We start from the raw sequence: 24,028 nt of genomic DNA, 5'->3' as shown, positions 1-24,028 counted from the left end.
TAAGGACTCGGCTTCAAAATGTTCCTGCAAAGCAATTCCATTTGGTTGAACTCTCCCATTCAGCTCCTTAAGACTGTGTACATCTTGGGGGCCTGCGGCACAGGTTCTGGAATCTGCCAAACCCAGAGTCAGTCAATTGCTGCTTCTGCCACTCATGGGAGTCCCGATGCTGGCTAAGTGACTTATTTTTTTCTGAGCCTCAGTTTTCATGTGGGAAATGGGAATAATCTGACTTCCCTACCTCGCAGAGACGTGCAGATCCAACGTTAACGCACTATGCACAGCACTTAGCCCAGGTCCTACGCTTTGCAGTCCCTCAGTGTACTTTACTTAGCTCCTTTCACTATTGTCACAGGAGCACTCCCATTCTTAAGAAGGAATAATAACCTAGGTAGGTTTTTCATCTCTTACTTGATTTGTGCTGTAGAAGCCCTTTGGGGGGTTGGGGTGGGGGGCAGCGTATGTACCGTGCTCCACACTGTATAGGTGAGAAAACTAAGGCGAGCGAGGTGCCGTACCAGCCGGGATCACACAGGTAGGAGGTGGGGAGCCTCGTCTGGCTCTGAGTCTTGCCCTGCTGGAGGAGCTCTGCTTTTCCTATCTGATCCATCTAGACACCATTTGGCTTGAGGAAAGGATTCTCACTGGGGGAAAGAGTCTGAAAACCACTAGCACAGAAACATGCCACTCAGAGCGTGGTGCAAAGACTAGAAGCCTGGGCAGTACCTGGGAGTGTAAAACACCCAATTTTGGGTCCCACCCAGACTTACCCAATCAATAAGACCCCAGCGGACTCCTACATCCAGTAAAACTTTTCTCAGCCTGACCCTGATTTGTAAGGTTCTGTGGTTAGCAAGGCTCTGGTGGCACAGTGCCTAAGGCATTTGACTACTAATCAGAAGGTTGGTGGTTCAAACCTACCAGCTGCTCCACATTAAGAAGATGGGGCAATTTATTTCCGTAATGATTTACCGCCTCGGAAACCCAACAGGGGTCGCTATGAGTTGGAATGCACTCGATGGCAGTGAGTTGGGTTTGGTTGTTTTGGTGGGTCCGGCTCCTCCAGCCTCCCTGTGCCTCATGTCTTCCCCCTCCATTGCTCCAGCCACCCCGGGCACAGCCTCCCAGCCCACCTGCTGCCCGGCCTTTTGGCCCCTTCACAGACGGGAATGCTCACTCTCCCCTGACCCGATGAGATTCCTGCCTTTTTATCCTTCAGGACTGAGCTCTTCCCACCCCCACCCCAGCCCGGAGTCAGCTTACCCTTTACAAACCTACACAGCACTTTTGTGACTAATTAAAATTCTCTCTGTAATTTTCCATTTAATGTCTGTCCCCCTTCATAGAGGGAAAGCTGAGGGCAGGGACCAGGCCTGTCTGGGTCACGGCTGGACCCCAAGCACCAGCCTGGCACATAGGAAGGGCTGGTTATTGTTGATACATGGTAACATACAATTCCAGCAAAAAGCTGTGAATGCTTAGAACAGGTTGCTCAAATCACCTTGAGTACAATTAAGGCATCTTCAAAAAAGTAACAATAATTTCTTCAGGGTCTGCTCTAGGAACCTCAAGGAACCCCTGGCAAAGGCTGAAGGAAAATAAATGGTGCATAAAAAGAATAAAAGGTGCTCTGGTGGCACAGTGCTTAAGGTACTGACTGCTGACCAGAAGGCTGGCGGTTCAAACCCACCAGCCACTCCTCAGAAGGAAGGTTGGACAATCTACTTCCATAGAGATACCACCTTGCAAACCCAAGGAAGGGTTGTTATGAGTTGGATCTGACTTGACGGCAGTGAGTTTGGTTTTTTTGGTTTGGGCTGAGGAGGACCACCCACCTTGAGCACAATCTCGTTGACGGTAGCAGCGTCCGATTCAAAGTAGAGGTGTTTATAGTCGTGATTGCTTAGATACGTGAGTTTAAATATCGCGTGACCTGGAGAGAGAGGGAAAAGGCAGCAGTGAGGGGGTGCAGTGAGCTAACACGGGAGGGGCCCCACTCACTCTCCCTTTATCATTGCAATTCAGGTGAGAGCAAGTGGGGGCTGAGCAGCAGCTCCCCGTCCTGGGAAGGTCCACTGTTCCATCACAGGCCACAGAGAATGGACAGCAAATCAAAACAAAAGAGAAAGACTGAAGAGCTAGTCAGTCCCACTCCACTCCTGAGGGGGCGCCACGTTAGGTAGGCTTCACAGCACTTGTACACAATAATTACAAGGCGAAGGCAGTGTTTCTAGGGCAGAAGGTCTACTGACACCAAATTATTACTGTAAAAATAGAGTGAATGAACAGGACGGAGAAAAGCCAATAGTAATGCTTTATGGAGGCTTTGCCCTAGTCCTGGCTCCTGCTAAGGTGGGAGGTGCTGCAGGAGGGGTCAGTCCTGGGCTTGGGACCCTGCTGAGAAGCCCTCTCAAGGGCTCTGGTCATTTCCCTCACAGGACACACTCCCAGGAAAGACGGTCATTTCCACGCTGGAAGGATTAGGGGCGGGGTGGTTGCTTGCTAAAGATTGCCCAGGAAAGGCTGAGCTCACAAAGCAAGACCGACCTCAGGGGTCAGCGATCTGAGTGCAGAAATCTGACTCCTTTCAAACCCCTTTCCTATCTCCTGCCAAATAACATTGCCATTGCCGTTCCTGGGCCGACTTTCTGGTCTAGCCTTCTCTCACTCCACAGCCTCACAAGCAGGTCTAGCTCACAGGCAGCTCACCCCATAGGCCCCCCGCCTGCCTCTGCACGTGCTCCTTCCCGCCCCACGACGCCCTTCTCACTGACCTGTCCGATGCCCCTCTCACTGACCTGTCTGTTAAAGACCTGCCAATCCTCGCCGACCTGGCTCAGCTGCTGCCTTTCTGGGCGAGTATTCACAGCCACACTTCCACGTACCCAACCTGCGTGGGCTGTCACGCTGTCCACAGCCGGCCAAGGGAATCTGCTGGCTCTGACACCCACTGCTATGCACTCTTTGTCCTCTTGGCCGGACATGCCAATCAGAGTGCCCTCTCCTAAACTGGGACACAGCTGCCAGCCCGTCTGAGCTGGCACAAGAACTACAGAGAAGTAAAACCAGGGTCTTTGCAACTCTTGGTCTCAGTTCCACACAGTACTCCCCCTACCCACACACATGCTCTCCTGGGATTCTGGGGCCCAGGACCTTCCAAGAAATTCCTCCTTCTTCTTAAGCTATCTTGAAACTGGGTTTTATTAATGACAACCAAGGGGCTCTGCCCAAGAGAGACATGCAGTCGGTGTTCAGTAAATGTTCCCAAAGTAAGGAGCAGCTGGTGCCATCACACGTCCCGCGCAGGGGCCGCCTGCAGACAGCCTCAGACCCAGCCTTCTCCAGTGAGCTCGCAGCCCCAGTGCTGGTAAATTAAAATTCAGCATATCCTGTCTAGTAGGCCTTCTCATCCGCTGTCCTTTTAATTGAAGCAGCGCTGGTCACAGTTATTAATTAATAATATATCACCCATATTACTGTAAGTTCACCTCTTTCCCGGAGAAATCTTCTTAAGGACTTTATTTACAGTAGCTAATTCTTCAGCTCTCCAAAAATAAACTGATAGATGTGGTACATCTGTGGCGAGAAAATTTGTGCCGTTGGTATTTTATCCTGGAAACATCATTTTGATACACTAATTGGGACTATAAATTCTGTATCGAAAAAAATTAGCTAATAATTTTTGGAAAATCTCTTTCAATCATTTGACCAATTTAGCCTGATTCTAAAGTGTGGCATTAAACTGTTAAAATTCTTAACTGGAAGCTAATCACTATGTTAATACTTAAATCACTTGTTTCTGATAAGGCCGTGGATAGCTGCCCCCACCATGCAGCTATCTTTATGTGCGCCTGCAAACGCACACAGAGACACAGAGACACAGACGCGTACACAGTCCTTTGTCTTCACAGGACCCATCCAGGAACCACGGAGCTATCTGTGTCGGCCATGCTGTGACCAGGCAGAGCCGTCTATGAAGGCGCCGGGCTGTGAAGGACAGAGAGACGCTCTCCAGGAGCCGTGCTGCCGACACCTGGCCATGACAGACACACATACCAAGGCCTGGGGCTAGACAGAACCAGAAGGTCTTAGGGAGCCGCAGACCTTCAGCTTCGGGGTTCACTGACCACTCTCATAAGTGATCTCATGGACTGTCCACACCAGCTGCTCCCACTTGTCACTGACAAACCAAACCCAACCCCAAGATGCTGGAGCAGGAGCATGTTTTGCCTGAAGAACTGAGATGCTGTTAAAACATTTTTGCATTTAAGCTGAGTCCAATCTACACACAGCATATGTGTGGTGCGGTTTGTACAGGCCTGGGGCCTCGGGAAGGAGGTGTGGACACTGTGCCCCTGGGACGGCCATGACCGTGCAGCACTACCAGCGGTGGCCCACGGAAGGGTGGCCTGTTTGCGTGCACAGCACCAACACCCAAAGAAGAAAAAGACATCACCCCGTGCCAAGTCTCCTGAAAAACCGCGTGTCTGGGCCGGGTGAGCCCACACGTTCCGCCTTCGTATGTTGTCTGTCTGTGCTGTGTGTGGCCCTCCCTTGTCCCCAGTACTCTTTCTAGAGCCCACCTGGGGAAGAATGAAATGGATGAAAACGGTGAAGAGTTCCACCCATCCCCGCCTCTCTCAAGTCTCTGACTGTCTGCCTGTGAAAGCATTTACACTACAAAGGGGAGAAAACACAGAGCACTGGGACTTGTGCTTGGATTTTAATGCACTGGCCCTTTTGCAAACAATTACAGTCAGGCTGTGAATAACCCAGGTTAAAGTGCAGTGGGACAGACAGCCCCAGCAGCCAGCCTCCCTCTAGCTTTATGGGCAGAGCTCTGTTTCTACTCTCAGGTTAAGATTGGCAGCCATGTTTTCATCCACGCTGGAGTGTGAGACATGGGGTCAACTCACTCTAAGAGTTGTTGTTCTGAGGATTCATACCCCAGCCCACCCCACTTCAGGGCATCTTTTGTCCTGTTGTTTGGCAAGAAGGGCCGTTTTCCTCAGATCAAGCCCTACGGGAGCACAGGCCATTAGAAGGAACAGAGAAATAAACATGGAGAGTCAAGTATGATTAAGTGCAGGGAACTTCAGTGAGACGCTGAAGTGGGAGACGGCTGCCCAGTGTGGGGAAGGGGCACCAGGGGCAGTTTCTTAGAGGAGCTGACACCTGCACAGTCTTGGAGGAGGGACGGGGGCTAGCTGGGGAATGATGGGAGGTGGAGAAGGACAGGAAAGAGGAAGGAGGCAACAAGCTAAGGAGACAGGATGAACATGCGTATGGCGCCGAGAGGCAGCACCACCTCTGTGGGAGCTCGGAGCAGAGTGGGTGTACCTGAACTCACCAACCAATGGGCCACCACTGAGTTTTAAGCAGGGCAGTGAAATAAATGGTCGCTTTGTGTTTTAGGGCCTTTATTTGCTTCTCCAGTGCCTGGAGGCAGTTGCCATAGTCATCTAGGTAGGCGCAGATGTGGGTCTGAGCTAGATAGGGGCAAAATGGATGCTGAGCTAGGGATCGATTTGAGAACATAGAGAAGGGAGTGCGGGCAGGACCTGAGGACGCTTTACAACAGAGTATCGGCTAATAAGCAGAATTCACACTTGTATAATCTCACCCAGTCCAAAACCTATATATTAAAGTACAACAAGTTAATTAGCCTCTTGCTGAAAATGAATGTTTCAATAAACATGAGTGATTTATGCCACACAGTAAATTTTCACCAGAGGTATCTGGGAAGAAGGGATCACTGGCATTTCAACTGATGCAGACAGGGTAAGAAGTCTGTTCTCAAATACTTCATTGGCCTCGGCTACCTCAAGGTTTATCACAAGTAACAGAGGGTGAGGGGTCAAATTACATCCTCAGCTGTAGTCAGCATCTGTCGGGGCATTAGAGGGAATCAGCGAATCAGCGGTGGGGCAGAGTTACCCTTGAAAATTCAAACAGTATCCGTTTGCAGATGAAAGGGATACGGAATGAACAATCTTTGTGAAATGTCAGCTGAGAAAAAAAAACTACCTATCAGTAAAATTTGAAACAAAATACAAAGTCTAATGTTTCAATTAGTAAAAATTATTTTTCGTGTATTGTTGAATTCTGTTTGGAAGACAGAGCATGACAAAAGCCTGGTTTACAGAGGGGGTAAAAGCCTGGGCGCCAGAGTCAGAGATGAAGGATGGGATCCCAGCTCTGCCCGGTTCAGCTGTGGGACCGTGGCCGGGCCCTACTCTCCATGAACTCAGGACGAGTGAGCGTCCGAAGGCATCTCATCCACAGCTTGGATTGCCAAGGCCTTACTGGGTGATGGCGATAACTCTCACAACTGTGAGGGAACTATACTTAAAAATAGAATGCTCATTGTTTTGAGGATTTCATTTTCCACTGGCCTACCTAGAGCAGGTTTGCCACTATAGTACCACAGGGGGAGACTGCAATACAACAGCATAGAAAGTTGCATCTAAGCACTGGCCACACATGCAGGGCAGATCCTGAAGTTCTGTGTCTGCTTCTGAATATTGAAATAAAACATGAAGTTTATACTAACGGTGCTGGAATATTTTGGAGAAGGATAGCAACAATGGTGGCACAATATGAAAAAGATCATCAACATCCCTGAGTTGTAACTGTGGAAGTTTTTATGTTGGAAAAAAAAATAATGAAATAAAAATCTAGAGATGTAAAACATAATTTACATTTATGTTTTTTTTTTTTTCCTCCAAAGTACAACAGTGAAGATGGAACATGATACGGAGCAGAAACTTCATTAGCGGCACAAATGTGAAAGGGAGCTGTCTGAGCTTCTGGGCTGTAGTAGATCCTTTGCGTTAGGAATTTTAACTAAACTAAGAGCTGTACTGAGAAAACAGGTCCCCTAGCTTAGATGGGGCAATCTACTTCCGTAGTGATACTGCTTCGGAAACCCAAGGAGGGCTCACTATGAGTCGGGTCCAACTCGATGCCAAACAACAACAACAACAACAAAGCCGATTCAGCAGGAGCTCTGGTAGCATAATGCCTAAGGCACCTGACTGTTAACCAGGAGGCTGGCGGTTCAAACCCACCAGCCACTCTTCAGAAGGAAGGTTGGGCAATCTACTTCCGTAGTGATACTGCCACGGAAACCCAAGGAGGGGTCGCTATGAGTCAGATCCGACTGGATGGCACATAACAACAACAACAACAACAACAAAGCCGATTCAGCAGTGGTCATACCGAAAAGGCTTCTGTTACCAGAAGGTGGAAGGAGTGAAAGCAAACGGTGCTCCCAGATTTCCACCACACACGGAACAGACAAGGTAGTTTGCAAAGAGGCCCCTCTGAACACAACCTGCTGGCAATGACTGAGGCTGGCAGTGACTGCTTGGAGCTGGGGTCACCAAATGAAGCCTGCAACCCACCTCTGGGTAAAACTCCAGGGGTCACAACTCATCAAAACAAAAAAGCTTTGAATTTCATTCCTTTTCAATAAGAATTTGTATTTTAAAAAATCACTAGCATTTAGAAGACAGAGGAAAAGCCTCCCCCCAACCTTTACTCCTAACGCCCAAGCACAGTGACAGTCACAACCTCTCTTCTGGTCATTCTCACATCATCTTCACTACTTTATTTTAGTTAACATTTTATCAGCCAATTTTCTGTTGCTACCTAGTCTCCATAATCACCTTTTCCAATGGCTGTATTTTATTCCAACTTTAACTGTGCCCACAGTTCTATCTCCCTGTTGGGCATTTATGTTACTTATAAAGTTTCCAGTATTGTATGTATAGGGTATGAAGAGCATCCTTGCGGATTTGGCTTTGTTCTTAATTCCTTTACATCAGGCATGGATACTTCTCAAAGAATGGGCTTTCAGGATCTGATCTTTTCTAGTCCCTCTGGCCTGCAAGGGGGTGGAAAAACCTCTCATTGGATTTCAAAGGGAAATGGAAGAGAACGCACATTCTTTTAGGCAAAGCCTCACCTGTCCACTGGCACTGGCAGGAAAGGCTGTGCTGTGCTTCTCTGGTCTCTGGGCTGAAAACCCCTTTCAGGTCCACTTGTCATTGTAAGAAACAACTCGGAGCTGCCTGCAGGGAGCTGCAGTTCCACGTAATTCAACTGGCGACCTTCCGGAGTGTCCCACAGTGGCAGAGGCCCAAGGACCTCTAATGACATCTCTCATTTCTGGAGTAGGAACTGCATTTTTCAAACTCTCCCTTGCTCCTGTCTATAAACATAATTAAGGCTTTCTAGTCATAAACACTCCCAAGGCTCTATGCTTTCCCTCCTTCTTCTATCAATTTATTGGAAAAATACGCCTGCTAAGGTATAACAAGGAGCTCTGGTAGCGTAGTGCCTAAGGCTCTTGACTGCTAACCAGAAGGCTGGCAGTTCAAACCCACCAGCCACTCCTCGGAAGGAAAGTTGGGCAGTCTACTTCCGTAGTGGTACCACCTCGGCAACCCAAGGAGGGGTCGCTATGAGTCGGGTCCGACTCCACGGCACATCACAACAACAACAAAGGTATAACAAGAGGTATAACATTACATCCTCTGTGTTGACAGATCCAACAGGTACTTCTGAGCTTTTCTTTTGCTTGACTTTGCAGTTATATTTTCATATTTCTCCTTGAAATCCTCTCTTCCCTGGGCCTCCATGAAGACACAATCATCTGATGATGCAGTCAACTTCTCCAGTCAACCTGTTTCTCATATTTCTTCCATGGGCTTCTTATCTTCCACCTGTCTGTTAAATGGTGGTCTTCCCCAGTGTTCCGCCCATGGCCTTCACCTCTTCTGATTTCTCCTCTGCCAGGTTTGCCCCTTATGGTTTTCATTACTATTTATACGGTGATGATCCCAAAGCCGGTATCTGGCCTAGAACTTTCTCTAGAGTTTCAGAGCCAACCAGCAGTTACAACTGCCATCTGCACCTGGCTTGCAGTGCAGCATGTCCAGAATCAGTGTTAATATTTTCCTTAAATCAAAAGCTCTACTAGCTCAGCTGGAGGCCTCACCATTCATCAAGTCAAGTTCCAGACACTTGATCCTTAAAGAGCTTTCCACGTGCTCATCTTCCATCCATCTCTATCTTGCGCCCATAGTCCTTACCCAGGACCTGACCATCTACTCTCTTCACAAAACTGTGAGATAATAAATATGCTTGTTCTTGTAAGCTAGTAAGTTTGGGGGGTAATCTGCCATGCAGAAATAGATAACATACTGACCTCCTTCCCACCCCTACCCCCGGTATTTGATCTGCTCTTAAGCCCATCAGTACATTTTTTGATTCAAGTATATCTCAGCTCTAGAATTTTCATTTGGTTCTTTTTTTTTTCCCCCTCATTTTGAAAATGTTTTTATTTGCTCAAGAGACTGAATCTGTGCAGTAGTAAAATTACAGTTACGTCAATTTTGAGTTGCAGTAAGGTTTATCAGGATCATGTTGGTCCCCCTACCCCCACCCCAGGACTTTGCCTGGACTTTTTTTATTGTTGTTGTGGAGAATATACACAGCCAAACATGTACCAGTTCAGCAGTGTCCACGGGTACAGCTCAGTGACAGTGAGTGCGTTCTCTGAATTGTGCAACCATCTCACTCTCCTTTTCTGAGTTGTTCCTCTCATTAACATAAAATTTGATTCTTTTTAATAGTTTCCATTCTCTTCTTTTGGAGTTCTTGTTTTAAGTTCTTGAATACACTCATAATAGTTATTTTGAAGTACTATCCACTATCATCTCTGTCATTTCCGAGTCTATTGATTGCCTTTTCTCCTCTTTATAGGAGACATTTTTCTGCTGCTTTTTATGTCTAGTAATTTTTTAATTGAGTGCTGGACATTGTAAATGTTACACCGTTGAGTGTCTGCATTTTGTTGTTTCCTTTTAAAGAGTACTGGGCTTTGTTCTGGCAGGTAGTTAATTTACCTGAAGATTAGTTCAGTCTTTTCAAGACTCCCTTTAAAGCTTTGTTAGAGAAGGACTGATTAACCCTACACCTAAGGCATGGCCCTTCTGAAGTCTCTAAGTGCCTCAGGTTACTTAGAACTCTGTTGTTGTTGTTGTTATGTGCTGTCGAGTCAGACCCGACTCATAGCGACCCCTTCTTGGGTTTCCAAGGCAGTATCACTACAGAAGTAGATTGCCCCATCTTCACTTAGAACTCTAGTTTATATATTTGTTCTTTGTCCAGCCCTGTGAGGTCCTCCTAGGTACCCACAGCTAACTATACAGTGAAAGATTCAAGGACCCATGGAAATTTCTGGAGCTCTTTCTCAGTGTAGCTCCCTCCTTTCCACACTCTGCTCTGCAAATGTCAGCTGCCTCAGTCTTCCCTCACTCCTATCTGTCTCCCCAGCTCAGTTAGACTGCTATGCTCTCCTTGGGTTCTTCTTCCCTGGGCCACAGATCAGAAAGTGTTTCCAGGAAGACAGCTAAGGTGACAAAAGGTCTCACCTTATTTATTTCCCTCTTCTCAGGGATCACAGTCCTATGTTGCCTGTTGTCCAATGTCTGAAAATAGTTTCGTATATTTTGTTCCGTTTTCTAGTTGCTTATGACAGGAAAGTGAGTCTAGTATCAGTTACTCTCTCGTGAAAGTTGTCTGTAGGGGTCTTGGAAGCAATATACATTTGATTTTAATGAAAGTATGGCTTACTTTTTCCATGTCTACAAAAATAACTTAAAATCTAAGCACCCCATTTATTTATTATGAAAGCAATTTGGAGCTTGGCAGGCAGCAGGGGAAACACACTTTTTCCTACCATTTGTCCATCTGAGAAATCTCTGACCCAGAGCTTTTCAGCAGAACAGTCCTTGCCCTTACCCCTTCTCCATTAGGGTCTCTTCTGACGTTAAAATCAAGACAGGAAGAATCTGAGGAAATGGTAGTAACCACCCAGAAACTGCAGATGCATGTACAATTTTCATTATACCTAGATAATTGTTTTGCCATTATGGGCCCATAAGGGCCAAGTCATTAATTAAGTGAAAACTTATGGTAGAAAAAGGCTTCTCCCAGGAGGAAAGAAAGTTGACACTCCTAAGATGTTTTCTTCTCTCACAAGTGTCAGTATCCCAATCACCACAAGAAAATTCTTCCTTGTTTAATAAGTCCCAGGGCAAAAAAAATAAGTTTTCAAGAATGTTAGAAAACCAAGTGTCTTAGAGCCAGTCAATATTCCTCAAGGACACAGACATTCTTCCACATTGTATTGTTAGCAAACATCCCCAAACAGCCTTCATGAGCAACTTACCATAATATGAGAGGCGTATTCTCTTTATCATCAGTCTGCAGCTCAGAGTGGAATCTCTTGCCTCCTACATTCATATAGCGTTCACCCTTTCCCTGACCACACACTGTTGTGAAACACCTCTTTCCTAGGACAAAGACAAGCACACTGCCCATCTGTCAAATGCTAAGGGCAAACAGCAATACTAGTTTAAGAACAAGATGTTGGGTTTGCCTTGTCAATACAATCCTGGAACACTCTCTATCGTGCCTCTGTATCTCTTTGCTGAAGAGCCATGTTTGCTCTTGGCCAAATCCAAATTCCAGAAGCACTCTTTTACAAGCTCAACATACCCAGGCAGAATTAGAAAAAGACACTGAGCAGTGAATGTACCCCCTGGGCATAAACGGCTGGATTTCTGGAGGATGCAGCCGGGAGCATAAATAGGCACGCCCAGTGCAAAAGTCAGATGTCAGCTAATGATGACGAGGTCAGTCCATGGGACACATGCTGTGTCGGCTCCCACCAGTGCAGGTCTCAGGAGCCTGGCCAATGCTGCCTAGCCTCAGTGAACGGTTTCCTGAAATACAGTGATGGCCTGTCTAAAGCAGATCACTGCTTGAGGTTACTGGAAACCAAACTGGGTCGGAGAACCTAAGCAGGCAGCCTGCCGCTAACTGATGCAAGCGCCCCAAGCTCACGGCTTCCCTCTCCTTCATCCTGTGGCACACTCACTCCAGCTCCTTCCCTCCCACACACTTGGAAAAACTGAGGTGGTCCCCTTGTTGCCTAAACCTGTCTCCCCGGCCGGGTCCCTTGTTTTGGAAAGAGATGATAAATAAATCAAAATGCACTAAGCAGCACTTCCACGGGCACTCGCCTCCTTCACTGAATGTGCACCTCATCAATCACACTATTGTCTGCTTGAAAGGCGAGCCTTGTAAATGTCATATCCACTCAGGCCCAAGGAGAGGCGCATCCAAATGCAGCAAGGAGTTTTAATTGGATAGTGTAATTAAACTAAAAAACCCCAGCAGACTCCCTTTGACAGGATAGATGAAGACCCCTTTTAATAGGGCTAGGAAACATATCTGTTAAAAGGATGAGGCCCTGACTGCTCCTGATTGTGCTCCAGAGTACTCTTATGAAAAGGCAATTCAATAACTGGGGCATTTAATATGTTAGAGTCAGTTGTGTTCTGTAATCAGGCTGTACTTACCGTATTTGATCTGGAACTTATGAAATAAGTCCTTGTCAAAAGCATAAAAATACAATAGCTTGCCCACCTAAGGTCTGGAGCACTTGGACCTCCAAGATTCAATAGAGTCCGAGGCTGGGCTGTTGCCCTCCTGTACTGTAGTTCCATTCGAGTATATATGCGGGTGCCTTACTTATTGTCACTGGGGCCAAAGTATGATTGCATGGCCGGGGACAGCCACCTGTCCACCTCGGGACTGTAGCTCTTCCAACTCTTCTCACACATCCTTATGGGCATGTAAAGAATACAACAAAATTCTTGCTCCAACAAAATTTCTGGGTATCATCCCCTTAAGGAGCTGGAATGCCTATCACATCTATTTGTGTGAGTGTGGGGTACATTTCTGCCACTCGAATTACTCCCATCAAATTGGAAGAAAAGAAATTGTGTGGCCAAAGGATTCAATGTATGGACTGAGGTGCATCCAAGATTTCAGTAATAAGACCTGAGTCCTTCTGTCACTCTCTCTTTGCTGGGAAAGTGGGTGAGGGATGTACACATAGTCATATTCAGATACACACGTATGCATGTGTACACACACACACACACACAAAGACACACATGCATTAGTGGGCTGCAGCTCCACAAATAAGGTTAACAGAGTTAGTAAGAATGCGTGAAGAGGCTTTATATCTGCACAGGGCTGTCTTACACGTAGCCCTTAACATTCTCTTTCCGAAGGAACGCTAGTGTACCACGGACAAGGTTGGGGAAGTGAACAGCTGGACAGATTAAGAGAAAATGTTGGGGGAATGAGAAGGCTCAGGTGGGGTGCAGAGCTAAGACTTCCGATTCCCCACCCGTAGTTTTCCAAAAACAGTGAGATGCTTTGCTTTATTTACACAAACCTGAAAGTTTTCTGGGCTCTCAGACTGATTTTTCTCTTGTAAGGATGGTGAGGGGTTTGTGGGATGACTGCTTTGACTTGCTTGTAAAGCCTTCTTGGAGCTCTGTTTACAAACCTTTGAACTCTTCTACTTTGGGTCTTTCACTATGGGTTGATGAACTCATTAAGAATATACAGGCGAATGCATATAATCCATGGAAACTGGATACTGAATTAAACCATCAAATACTTTTAGGTTTAAATGAAAACTACATTAAAGCATTTCAGCCATCAATTTGGCTATCACTTCTAGCCAGTATGAATTCTGCTGGAAAAGCTATTTTCGTGCAGATGTGGAATTCAATGGGAAAGACTGACTCGTGTACCAACATCAATCAAAATGTCGACTTCACTGGCAGCTCTCAACAGTAAGGCAGGTTCAAAGGTCACAGGATAAAGAAAAAGCCAAGCTCTGGTTCAGCTCTAATATCTCCTCGGTAGAAGTCTTGCAAAAGTACCCCCTTCTGTATTAGCCTTGCTTTCATTAATCTTCTTGCCATCTTCTTTAACTAGTCATGCAGAACCGCTCGATAGCAAGACGTATAATGGGGAAGGCCCTGTGCCTATTACCGCGTTAACATTCTCTTAAGCCCCAGTGCAACAATGGAACGGGAAGGCAAAGGAAATCTGCGACTGCAGGGTGCAGTGCAGGCAATTCAATTACAGCCTGGGCTTACCTATGTACTTCTGACCTATAAAACACAAGAGGCCTTTGTGTCTAACTGGCTTGGCCATTAAGGTTGCTGAAGATCACAACAATGCTGATCTTTTCTATTTAAGCCAAATCAATGTGGACAAATCATTATTCAGTAGCTTTAATTTAATTAGTAAATTAAATACACTATTTTACAGATCTTGTCAAGTACTTATGAAAAGAAAGATTCATTTAAGCGGGAGATTACCAGTAAGCCCAGCTAATTTAACTCACAGCCTTAACCGAAGCTCATCTCAAATATCCAGCAGGTTCTGTTCACTAGAGTTTAACAGTCTCTGTAGTTGCGATCAACTCATAAACCCCAGAAGTTCCTATCTTACATTCTGTGTTTTGGACAAAATACAAAACAAACCACCCCCCACCAACAGAACCAGCATTAACAGAATCAGATTTCCTTTAAATTATACGATTGCAAAAGAACATAATCAGGTTACCTCTATTACGTTGCTTCCTTAAGATGTTATATTATCTATACTTAATTGAGATACAGAGCTCTTTTCAGCTATAAAGACGACAGCTACTTTATTAAGGCTTAAATCTTATTTCTTAATGATAGGATGCTTCCTTTACGGTTTCTAAATCTGCACAATCTTCTTATGATGAAACCAGGCCTGGCATGATTGAGCCTGGGCTTGTATTTAAATATAGCCCCAGGGTCCCTGATGGGTGCTAATTTCACAGAAGGTCCCTTGCTTTTGTTTCAGTGTTGGAATTAGGGGCAGCACTTAGCAAGGGAACTGACTGCATTCAGAATCTGCCTGGATCTATATAAAGATGGAAAATTCTTTCTCTGAGGCAATTTAACCAGGGCCATTCCTGATAGGAAAACATTCTCTTTCTCCTATGTGTTGTACACATCTTTGTTCCGTTAAAATGAATTAAAATTAATTCATCTTTCACAGGTTTGTGGCATCCTTTTAAAAACAGCAAAAGATAACCTAAGGGGTGGAAAAACCAGACTGGGAAATCTCTGATTTAAATAATAATGGCAGCATACAGCTTTTTCTTTTTTAAATCTAAAAAGGTAGAATTTATTCTTAATTTCTCAGGGTTTGTGATACAAAGAATTTCTCAACAAACTCTCTAAGGGTCCGTATTTATATGTTCGCTTTTCTTTTTTTTTAAGGCACGTATCTATTTAGTCATTAAGTTCCAGGTCCTTAAACACTCACAGGGACAGAGCCATAAATCTTCCCTCTGGGAAAGGCTTAAGAGGGAGAAGTTGAGGGTAAAGGAGAGAGCCACAGAACTGCTATTTATGAAGGACGGCTGCAGAGTCTGGGTCTCTCTGATTCCACAATATATGTAATTATGTGTTTCACTGCCGGCGCTGTAACACCCAGTCCCTTTGCCAAGTCAGCTATTCACACAGTTTTTGGATATGGCATCAATTAAACTTGAGTCGTGTTACTTATGACGACCAAATTAATGGTTTGACAGCAGCTTTCTCAATAAACACTGCAAAGTGGCCACATTTGAAGGTTTTAAAAACCACTTCTTTTCTGTTCAAAATTATGACAAACATGTCTCAAGTGAGACCGAGGACAACTTCATTATCCTCCCAACACTTAATGCCTTTTTGTAAAGAAGGCTGTTTAATAACACATTTCCTCTGTTTTCACAACTAAATTATTCCAGCTGGTCACACGTTCCAGTCTTCGGCAAGACACTTGTGTTATGAGAGATAAAAACATGAGAAAGGAAATATATTGCAGAAATCAAAAACCTTATCTACTTCTAGATTCTCTCTCTGCCATAATTCATTCAAGAAGGCCCCAAGAATAATTTTTGATGTAAACTCGGCTACAAACATACATCACTATGCTGATAAAAATCACAGGCTAAACTTATGAAATATAGTGACTTTCATTTCTTTAGTGCTGTTAAAATAACTTTTTTCTAAGGTTCAATGGACACAAAAGATAAAGAGGGTTACCATTAATCCTTAAAAAGAAAGAGGAGGAGGAAGGAGGAAGCCGTGTAGATTTATCTGTGGCCTGATGACCATTTAACACATCATTGTTTGGGCAGTTCACAATGCAAATTTTACTGGGTAACTCTTGGTTTCTAATTTCTGGCCTCACTAAACTCAAGTTCCAGTCAACAAACATTCATTGAGGACAACTCTGTGCAAGGCACTGTTAGGCAGGGGCTGAGGTTACAGAAACTAGGCCCTGGGTCAACTAATTCAGTATGGGGACAGGGTGGGGGCAAGGGACAGGCTTCCAGCAGACAAATACAGCGCAGTGTGTAGGTACTTTGAGCAGAGGTGTGCACAGGCTCCAAGGAGCTTTGGTGGCGTAGTAGGTAAGGCATTTAGTTGCTAACCAGAAGGTCAGCCATTCAAACCTACCAGCTGCTCCATGGGAGGAAGATGAGGCAATCTACTTCTGTAAAGATTTACAGCCTTGGAAACTCTATAGGGGTTGCTATGAGTCAGAATCGACTCGAGTCCGTGGGTACAAACTCCTGGAGGCAATGTTACAGAGAAAGACTGACAGTGAAACTGGATCTTGAAAAATGAGTGACCTGGGTGTGCTGAGGTGAGATGTCCATAAGACAAGGGAGGGTCAGAGAGAAAGGCAGATTCCAGGCAGTGGGAATAGTAGAGGCACTGACTGCAATGTGTGTTTGTGTGAATGGTTCAGAGACCACAGCTCAAGTTCAGGACGGAAAGTTATGGGCCTTGAGGCTGGAGGGGTCAGTGGGTTGTCAATGTCTATGAAACTACGCAGACGAGCCTGAATTTTATTCTGTGGGCCTGTAACCTTTAAAGCTTTTTTTTTTTTTTTTTTAATTATTTACTTATTTTTGCCGTTGTTGAGAATATACACAGCAGACATACAGCAATTTGGTTTCTCCACGGACAAGTCAGCAACACTGGTTACGGTCCTGCAACTGTTTTCACTTTCCTTTCCTGAGCCATTCCTCCCTAGCTGACATACACTCACTGGCCCCTAAAATTCCTATGTAACCTTTCCAGTTGCTGTTGTCAGTTTGCTCTTGTATACATAATTCTTAAAAAAGCATAATGTATAATGCTTATGGCGGGCGTTTTTAACCAGCTGAGATAAACTATTGTTTGGTTTTAAGATGACTTCCAGGGATCTTTTCGGTTTAAGGTTTAATATCAGATGACTTTTTAAATACTGAATCTTAAAACAGAAACAAAAAAGTAGAGTTTTTTTGGTCGAAGGGGGGCCTTAGGCCCCTGAAATTCTTCTGAGAACCCTAGAGTTCTGAGGAACATAGTTTGAAAAGCACTGCTGTGGTGACTTGGACTTAGAAATAGTTTTACTGGGGCAGTAACCCTCTTTGTTCTGGAAAGCAACACAATTTCTAAGTCTCTGGAAGACCCACATCTGCATTTTTACATGGAACAATTCCAAAGATCTGAAAATAAGACAAAAGAGTCTCTTTCTGGATGGTCAACAGTTAAATGATGGGGCCCACGTCTGCTCTGTTTACCACTGTAGCCCAGTGCTTGGAACTTGGTCTCTCTCACACAGATGTGTAACACTTCCTTCTTGACTGACTGATCTCATGAGGCAACGGGATCCAAGTGGCTGTGAACCTTCTCTCAACCCCCTACTGGGTGAGGTGTATTATATCCTTTACCTTTCATTGACTGAATCACAGATCTCCTTGGCACAGTGTGGAGAAATCTGAACCTGGCTTCTAGTTCCTTCCCTGGCCTTTTCACTCCAGCTTCTCTCTCTATGCAACGTGTAAATGATTGCCTTTCATTTCTCAGAAACACGGAGAATTTATAAAATGTGACTTTTCAAAGCATCTTGAATTCTTGGAAGAAAGATGCCAGAATAATGACATCTTTATTGGCCGACAGGCTGGAGTGAAAGGGCTTAGGGAGATGTTTATCCAAAGGCAGAGGGAATCCAGCAGCCATGGGCAAGGGCTCCAGAGCAGCAGCAGATTTCCTCACCGGCTTCTGCTGGCTGCCATCTTGCAGAGCCAGAGGCTCACTGGGATGACAGCAATGGTGGGAGGGGGTTGTGAATAGCTTCACTCCTTTCCCGCCCTGCACCATTGTGTTCTCCCTTCTTGTCCAGCTTATAGGCTAAAGTGAAAGGAGAATAAATAGCCCAGCAGAGCTAGATTTGACAAAAAACATTCAACACCCACCCATAAGTGAGGCATAGTCCGTGCCCATCTGCAAGCCCCCTTCGAGAGCTTAGTACTCTTTAGGCTCCTCAAAGACTTGAACCACATAATAAACACTTGCTGCCTTTTATACATCTTATTGTTTCTTTTGAGTATGTAATTCCTTATATGTTCTCAAATTTAGTAAACATTGTAACGTAGAAGGATTAACAAAAATTAGAAACTCAGGCCCTATCTCCAATTACTAAATCAAAATATACTGGGGTGGGCTCTGACTAACTGCATTTTCAAAGAGATTCTGCAAGGTAATGCTGGTATGTACCAGACTTTGGGAATCACTATCTTATAGCCTTCTCCAAGCAACTAATGCATCCTTATGTAGTTTCAGCTTTTTCCTCCACGGAGGAATTTCAGTGTGATCTATGTGTCCTTTCCACCCCCTGATAGGACTAGAGTCCTAAAAATGATTAATCTAAATGCTAAGCTCAATTACTTAACTGGAAAAATATAAAATGCCAGAATATACACCAGGCTGTGTATCCATTTTGATAATTTAAGCAGAGGAACGCCAACCTGGCAGCGATCTCTTCTCTAGGACCAGGAAGGAGTTTAATTACGAGCTGGGAGGTCATGCAGCTGCCAATAATCTGGGGAGTGTTGACATTTCTGGCATGATGGATATCTAAATCTAGTCTTCAGCTGCCACAAGAAATCCCCCACCTCCCCTGGATTTGGCATGGAAGGAAGGAAGGAAAGCCCTGGTCTGACTGGTCAAGTTCCCCAAATGGGAAGGGGAAGCAGCACAAAGTGAAATGAGGGTCCTGGTGGGTGCAGGTTTCCAGCAGGAATGTGCCCCGTTACCCACAGTCCCCTGGGAAGGCCTGCTAAGGTCAGAAGCAAGGGCTATGAGGTTCTCTGCTGGCACCAAGACAGAACAGGACAGAGGCTCGTGTCAGGCTCTGGGCACCACAATACAATCCCGTTTGATTAAAAGAAATTTCTGGTAATGAATTAAACAGACCCAAGGAAAAAAGGACACGGTGGCAATATATCCTCCTGGCACCCAGCACACAGAAGGGAAGAGGGGGAAAGAGAGAAAGGGGATATAAATAAAAGGGACTACTCACTGGGGCTCTTTTCTTCAGCAAGGTCACAGGCACAGAGCAGGTCAGAATCGATTGAGATGGGTTTCTGCTTAATCCAAAACTTAGTGCTGGCTTTCTGACTCGTAACAGGGTCTATCTCTACCTTGTCTCCAGAGATACCTGCAAGGCCAAGGAGAGGACAAAAAAGCAGGCACAAAAGCGGAATATGTAAGTGCTTTCAGAGTAATCATTTGACCTCCTTTACAAATTCTAAATGGGTTGTTGTTGTTATTTGCCGTCGAGTCGGCCCCGACTCATAGCGACCCCTCCTTGGGTTTCCGAGGCAGTATCACTACGGAAGTAGGATTGCCCAACCTTCCTTCCGAGGAGTGGCTGGTGGGTTTGAACCGCCAGCCTTCTGGTTAGCAGTCAAGTGCCTTAGGCACTATGCTACCAGAGCTCCCTCTAAATGGGTAGGCATGGGCATTTTCTTAGGGCTCTGGGGAAATGCCACAGGCTTCTTAAAACAGACATGATAAGGAGATTCAGAGTTATACAGTCTGGTTTTCTGGGTAAGTGAGTTGGGGAAACAACCAACACACACACACACACACACACACAAGGGTATTAAGAAACACGTCTTCTGAGATATAATATAGACGTCACCTTCTTATTGTAATGAAGTGATTAGTTTAAAATGCAATTTTGATCAGTTTTTTTTTTTAAAGATCTGAGTTGAACAGATAAATCTGTACTATCACCTATGCCTGAAGAGCTAAGCTACCAAGGAAGAGTTTCTGATCTGAAAAATCTTACATACTAAGAGTAGGAAAAATGTATCTCCTCCTTTCTCTGACACTAAATAATTACCCAAGGCATATTTAAAGGAAGTTGTAAGAGGATCGAGGGGTCCTTTCCAAACACCCTTCCAACTTCACATCTTGGAGGTCATTATTTATCTGCTAAGGGAGAGACTGAGCACTGGATGTGAGCTGTAAGCAACAAAGACTATAACAGGAATTCTGAATGTTCAATACTGGCACTTCACGCTAGTGCTAGTGTTTTCAGAGCTGCAAGAGATACTGCATACTGTGCAGTGACTAGGTGTAAGGGGTCAGAATGCAGGTAATGGCAGGGATGGGGGTGTCCTGGGGTAAATGGGAAATACCCTGCACTTGTCATCCCAGAATCACAGGGCATATATGCTCAGCCTGACCACCCCAGCTAGGCCAGACTCTCTCTCTCGCTGAAAACCGAGGAATCTGTTTATGAACTGAGACAAAAACCTTGTGGAGTGAGCCCCATATGGAACCTTAAAAGTAATTACATTTTTAGGCCACAGTTTAAAGGTCAGGGTCAAAGTAGAAAAAGTAAAATGAAGTAAGACTATAAGAAATAATTAAAATAAGAAAATGTACATACTGTAACAGAAAAGAATCAAAGTCAGCATATTTCATACAATGAGCTTTTTAATAAGACTCAGAAATATCTGAATAAAATGGGAGAAAGTTAAGCGCAGATTAAAGAACCAGCTCAAGGGAAAACACAAAACAAAAACACAATCACCGCACCTGGCAGTGATTTAAAACCAAAAAAGAAAACAGAGATCAAGTATTAAGATGCTTCACACTCCAATCATTTTATTTTATTTTATGAATAAATAAATCCCAAATTACCATTAGACAAAGGCAAATGACTGTGTAAAACAGACTACAGCAGAGAACCCCCAGGTTGTCTTCAGGAGAGAATGTAGAGACGGTGGCTTAACCCTGGTCATTACTGTGTGGGGTTGGGTAAAGGATGAACAATTGGCAGCTTTTTATTAATTGAACGCTGGAATTTGTCATTAGACATAATTTCAGGTACATCATATTTCAATCAGGCATAATGTCCTAAGTCCAATTGATTCTAGATGTGCAGGTCTAGATGATTTCAGGAGGGTGAGAACGGAGCAGGAGACCAATTTTATTACATTTCACTTAAAATAGATTACGACTACTCTCTTACACTCTCCCCTCCAATTTGGTCATTAATTGTTAAAGATCTGGGCACTTCTAGAGCTCCCTGAAAGAAGGAAAGTACTTAAGCCGTGGTTGTTGGTACCAAGTATGTGTGTATGGTTTTTTCTTTTTTTTTAAATCCCCTTCCTTCTTCTGCTTATTTTGACATTTATAGAAGTCAAAACGAGCAGAGTGAAATAAATGCGCAATCTCTTATGTGGAAACCCACCCTGCTCCACATCCCTTTCTCAGAAACAGAGGGGGCAGAAAGCATCACCAGAGAGACACGGTTTTAAAATTTTGTTCTACGGCCCTGCAACTCCTGAAGCCGCAGTCAGTCAATATTGTTAATGTACCTTGTTAATTTGATAGGATTTGTCAGGTAACTCCACTGGAAAATTATATAAAACTGTTCCAGATGAAAAGATGATAGTGACATGAATTAAAGTGATAGAACAATAGTGGAATATAAACCAGAAATGACACCCAAAGTGGCTGTTGATTTATTGCCGTACTGAGTTTGGTTCTGGGCTCCCATGTATATTAGTGCTACAAATCTGGGTCCATTTAGCAGAAGGATGCTCATACATACATCACCAGCTCCTGCTCCAAGCCAAGGTCACTCCCCATTGCATCAATCTTTTCAACAGACTCTACTTCACAAAGCAGGACTTTTGTAACCATCTCAGATGTAACAGACTCTCGTCCTCTTTCATCTTTCTTTTATCATGTAAAGTACACTTTAACTTCTATTATTTTTATCAGCAAGTTGTTACTTTATAGTTCATCATTTACGGGCTGTATCTCTACATCAACTGCCTACGCTCTGCACAGCCACGAGAACACTTTCCCAATGATGCCCTTTCCCAGGGTTATTGTGCAGTCACTGCTCATGGAGGGGAACCCCAAGTCTGGGATTAGGAGATGAAGATGTGGGAATGAAGGCATTTGCTTTAAGCTGGGGCGCAGGTGGAGGACACAATGGAGCAGGCAGGGGGAACACCATTTAAACAATAGGCGTGTTCTAAAAAAGTTGCGAATGGTATCAGATTTTTTTCTGAATCAAATCACATTTTCCCACCGACTTCTAGTTCCAGAGATACTTTATCTTCATTCTGGATTGATTGGCAGGGGCTCCCAACACTTTAGTTTTAAGTTTCTCTGCCCTGCAGGCTCTCAGTCAAGCAGTTAATGATCTGTAAAACACTCGCCTGCCTAGAGGAGTCACTATTTAAAAGAACCTGGAGGGGAATCTTTCCTGATGGGAAAAATCCTTTTGTACATTAAATAATCTCTCCCTCTTTTGCTATATGTGTGAGTCTCTGTTTTCCAAAGCAGGTCATGTCACCCCACAGGACCCTATCTGCTCCTGTGGGACAAAGAGCAGCTCTCTGCTTCCAGTTTAGGAGGCTTGAGGCAGTCTGAAGTCACAGCCCAGCTCTGGAGCATACGTAGACCCCTCAGTTGAAGGGAGAGAGTTTGCAGAATTTTGCCTGGAAGCAGCGACCTCCTCTGTCCCTAGACTGTGACCCCTAGGTTTCCTTCTTGTTGGAAGACTGAGGCAGCAGGGTAGAGGGGAAACCAGTTAGAAGACTGGGAAGGATGGGAAGGGGTGGGGTGGAAGCCTATTAAATAAAGAAGTACAGGACTAGGCAAATGACAGGATGTGGGGAGTGAGGGAGTTGGGGAGGAACCAGGGGCGTCATCTTAGGGACGGCAGGAGGAGAAGGCGAGGAAGGAGGCTGTGCAAGGCAGGCTGCGGGACGCTTGAGTGGGGAGGTCAAGCAGTGGCAGCTGTAATCCACTTGCCACTGCTATTTCTCCACTGCTAAGAGCTATGAGTCAGGTCCATGGCACATAACAACAACAACAAAGATCTGAGTGGAGTGAACGGTTAGGGGGCCAGAAAGAGCACCATCTCCTTGAGCTGGAGAGCAGAGGGCTGCTGGATTTTTCCTGTTTACCATTTCCTCAAGGCCAAGGCTACCAAAAAGAGGTAAGGTGAAACCCTAGGAAGCTTGCTGCTATTCTTGCTGCAGCAGGCTTAAGCACCAAGAATCATTTGTTGAAACATTCTCCTTAGGCCCAACAGCAGGTGTGATGTCAATAACCACTTATTGAGCATCTACAGTACTAACCACCATCAACACCACAACATTAACTGGCACTGGACTATGTGCCAGCAGGGTTAGACAGCCTCTGCGTACACTAATTCACATTTCATAGCAACCTCATGATGTTCGTTCTTATGTCTATCTCTATTTTATAGATGAGGAAACTGAAACATAGGAAGGTTAAGAACTTGCCCAAGATCATACAGCTAAGAAGGAACAAAGCTGGAATTTGAACCTAGGAAGTGTCAGTCCAGAATCTATCCTCAAAGTCACTATACTATTGTGTAAGAACTGTGCTAGGTGTGTTATATAACACACCCTAGGAAAGATGATTTTAGTACCACAAAGAAAGAAGAGCCAGGAGCTAAGTACATCCTTTGGACCTAGGGTCTCTTCCCTTGGGAAGGGAAGACTGATTTTCAGACACGTGGAAACCTCCAAGGAATGCTGGGCCAACAGATGCTGAAAGGAGACAAGGGCCATCCCCTAGAGCCGATACAAGAGAGAAAACTTTCCCCTAGAGCTGAATTGGGACTTCCAGCCTCCTAAACTGAGAGAATACATTTGTTTGTTAGTCCTCTGTTCTCTGAGACCATTTAGGCAGTGGTCCTGCTCTCCAGCCTCTGGGTG

General features: G+C 44.9%; 1 protein-coding gene across 1 annotated transcript in view; it reads right to left on the bottom strand.

Annotated features, from left to right (window-relative positions):
* The window catches only part of MAPKAP1 (MAPK associated protein 1), a 256,579-nt gene that overhangs the window by 2,939 nt on the left and 229,612 nt on the right, over positions 1-24,028 (bottom strand). The window contains exons 9-11 of the mRNA XM_042783048.1: positions 19,327-19,464; positions 19,061-19,117; positions 1,836-1,933 (exon numbers count right to left, since the gene is read on the bottom strand). Of these exons, the coding sequence (XP_042638982.1) occupies positions 1,836-1,933; positions 19,061-19,117; positions 19,327-19,464 (293 nt within the window). The remainder of the gene's footprint in view (positions 1-1,835; positions 1,934-19,060; positions 19,118-19,326; positions 19,465-24,028) is intronic.

This window comes from Orycteropus afer, unplaced genomic scaffold (assembly GCF_000298275.1).
Source record: "Orycteropus afer afer isolate SDZICR_OR568_19922 unplaced genomic scaffold, OryAfe1.0 scaffold00611, whole genome shotgun sequence".
NCBI classification, from domain to species: domain Eukaryota; kingdom Metazoa; phylum Chordata; class Mammalia; order Tubulidentata; family Orycteropodidae; genus Orycteropus; species Orycteropus afer.
This window is presented reverse-complemented; position numbering and strand designations above follow the sequence as displayed.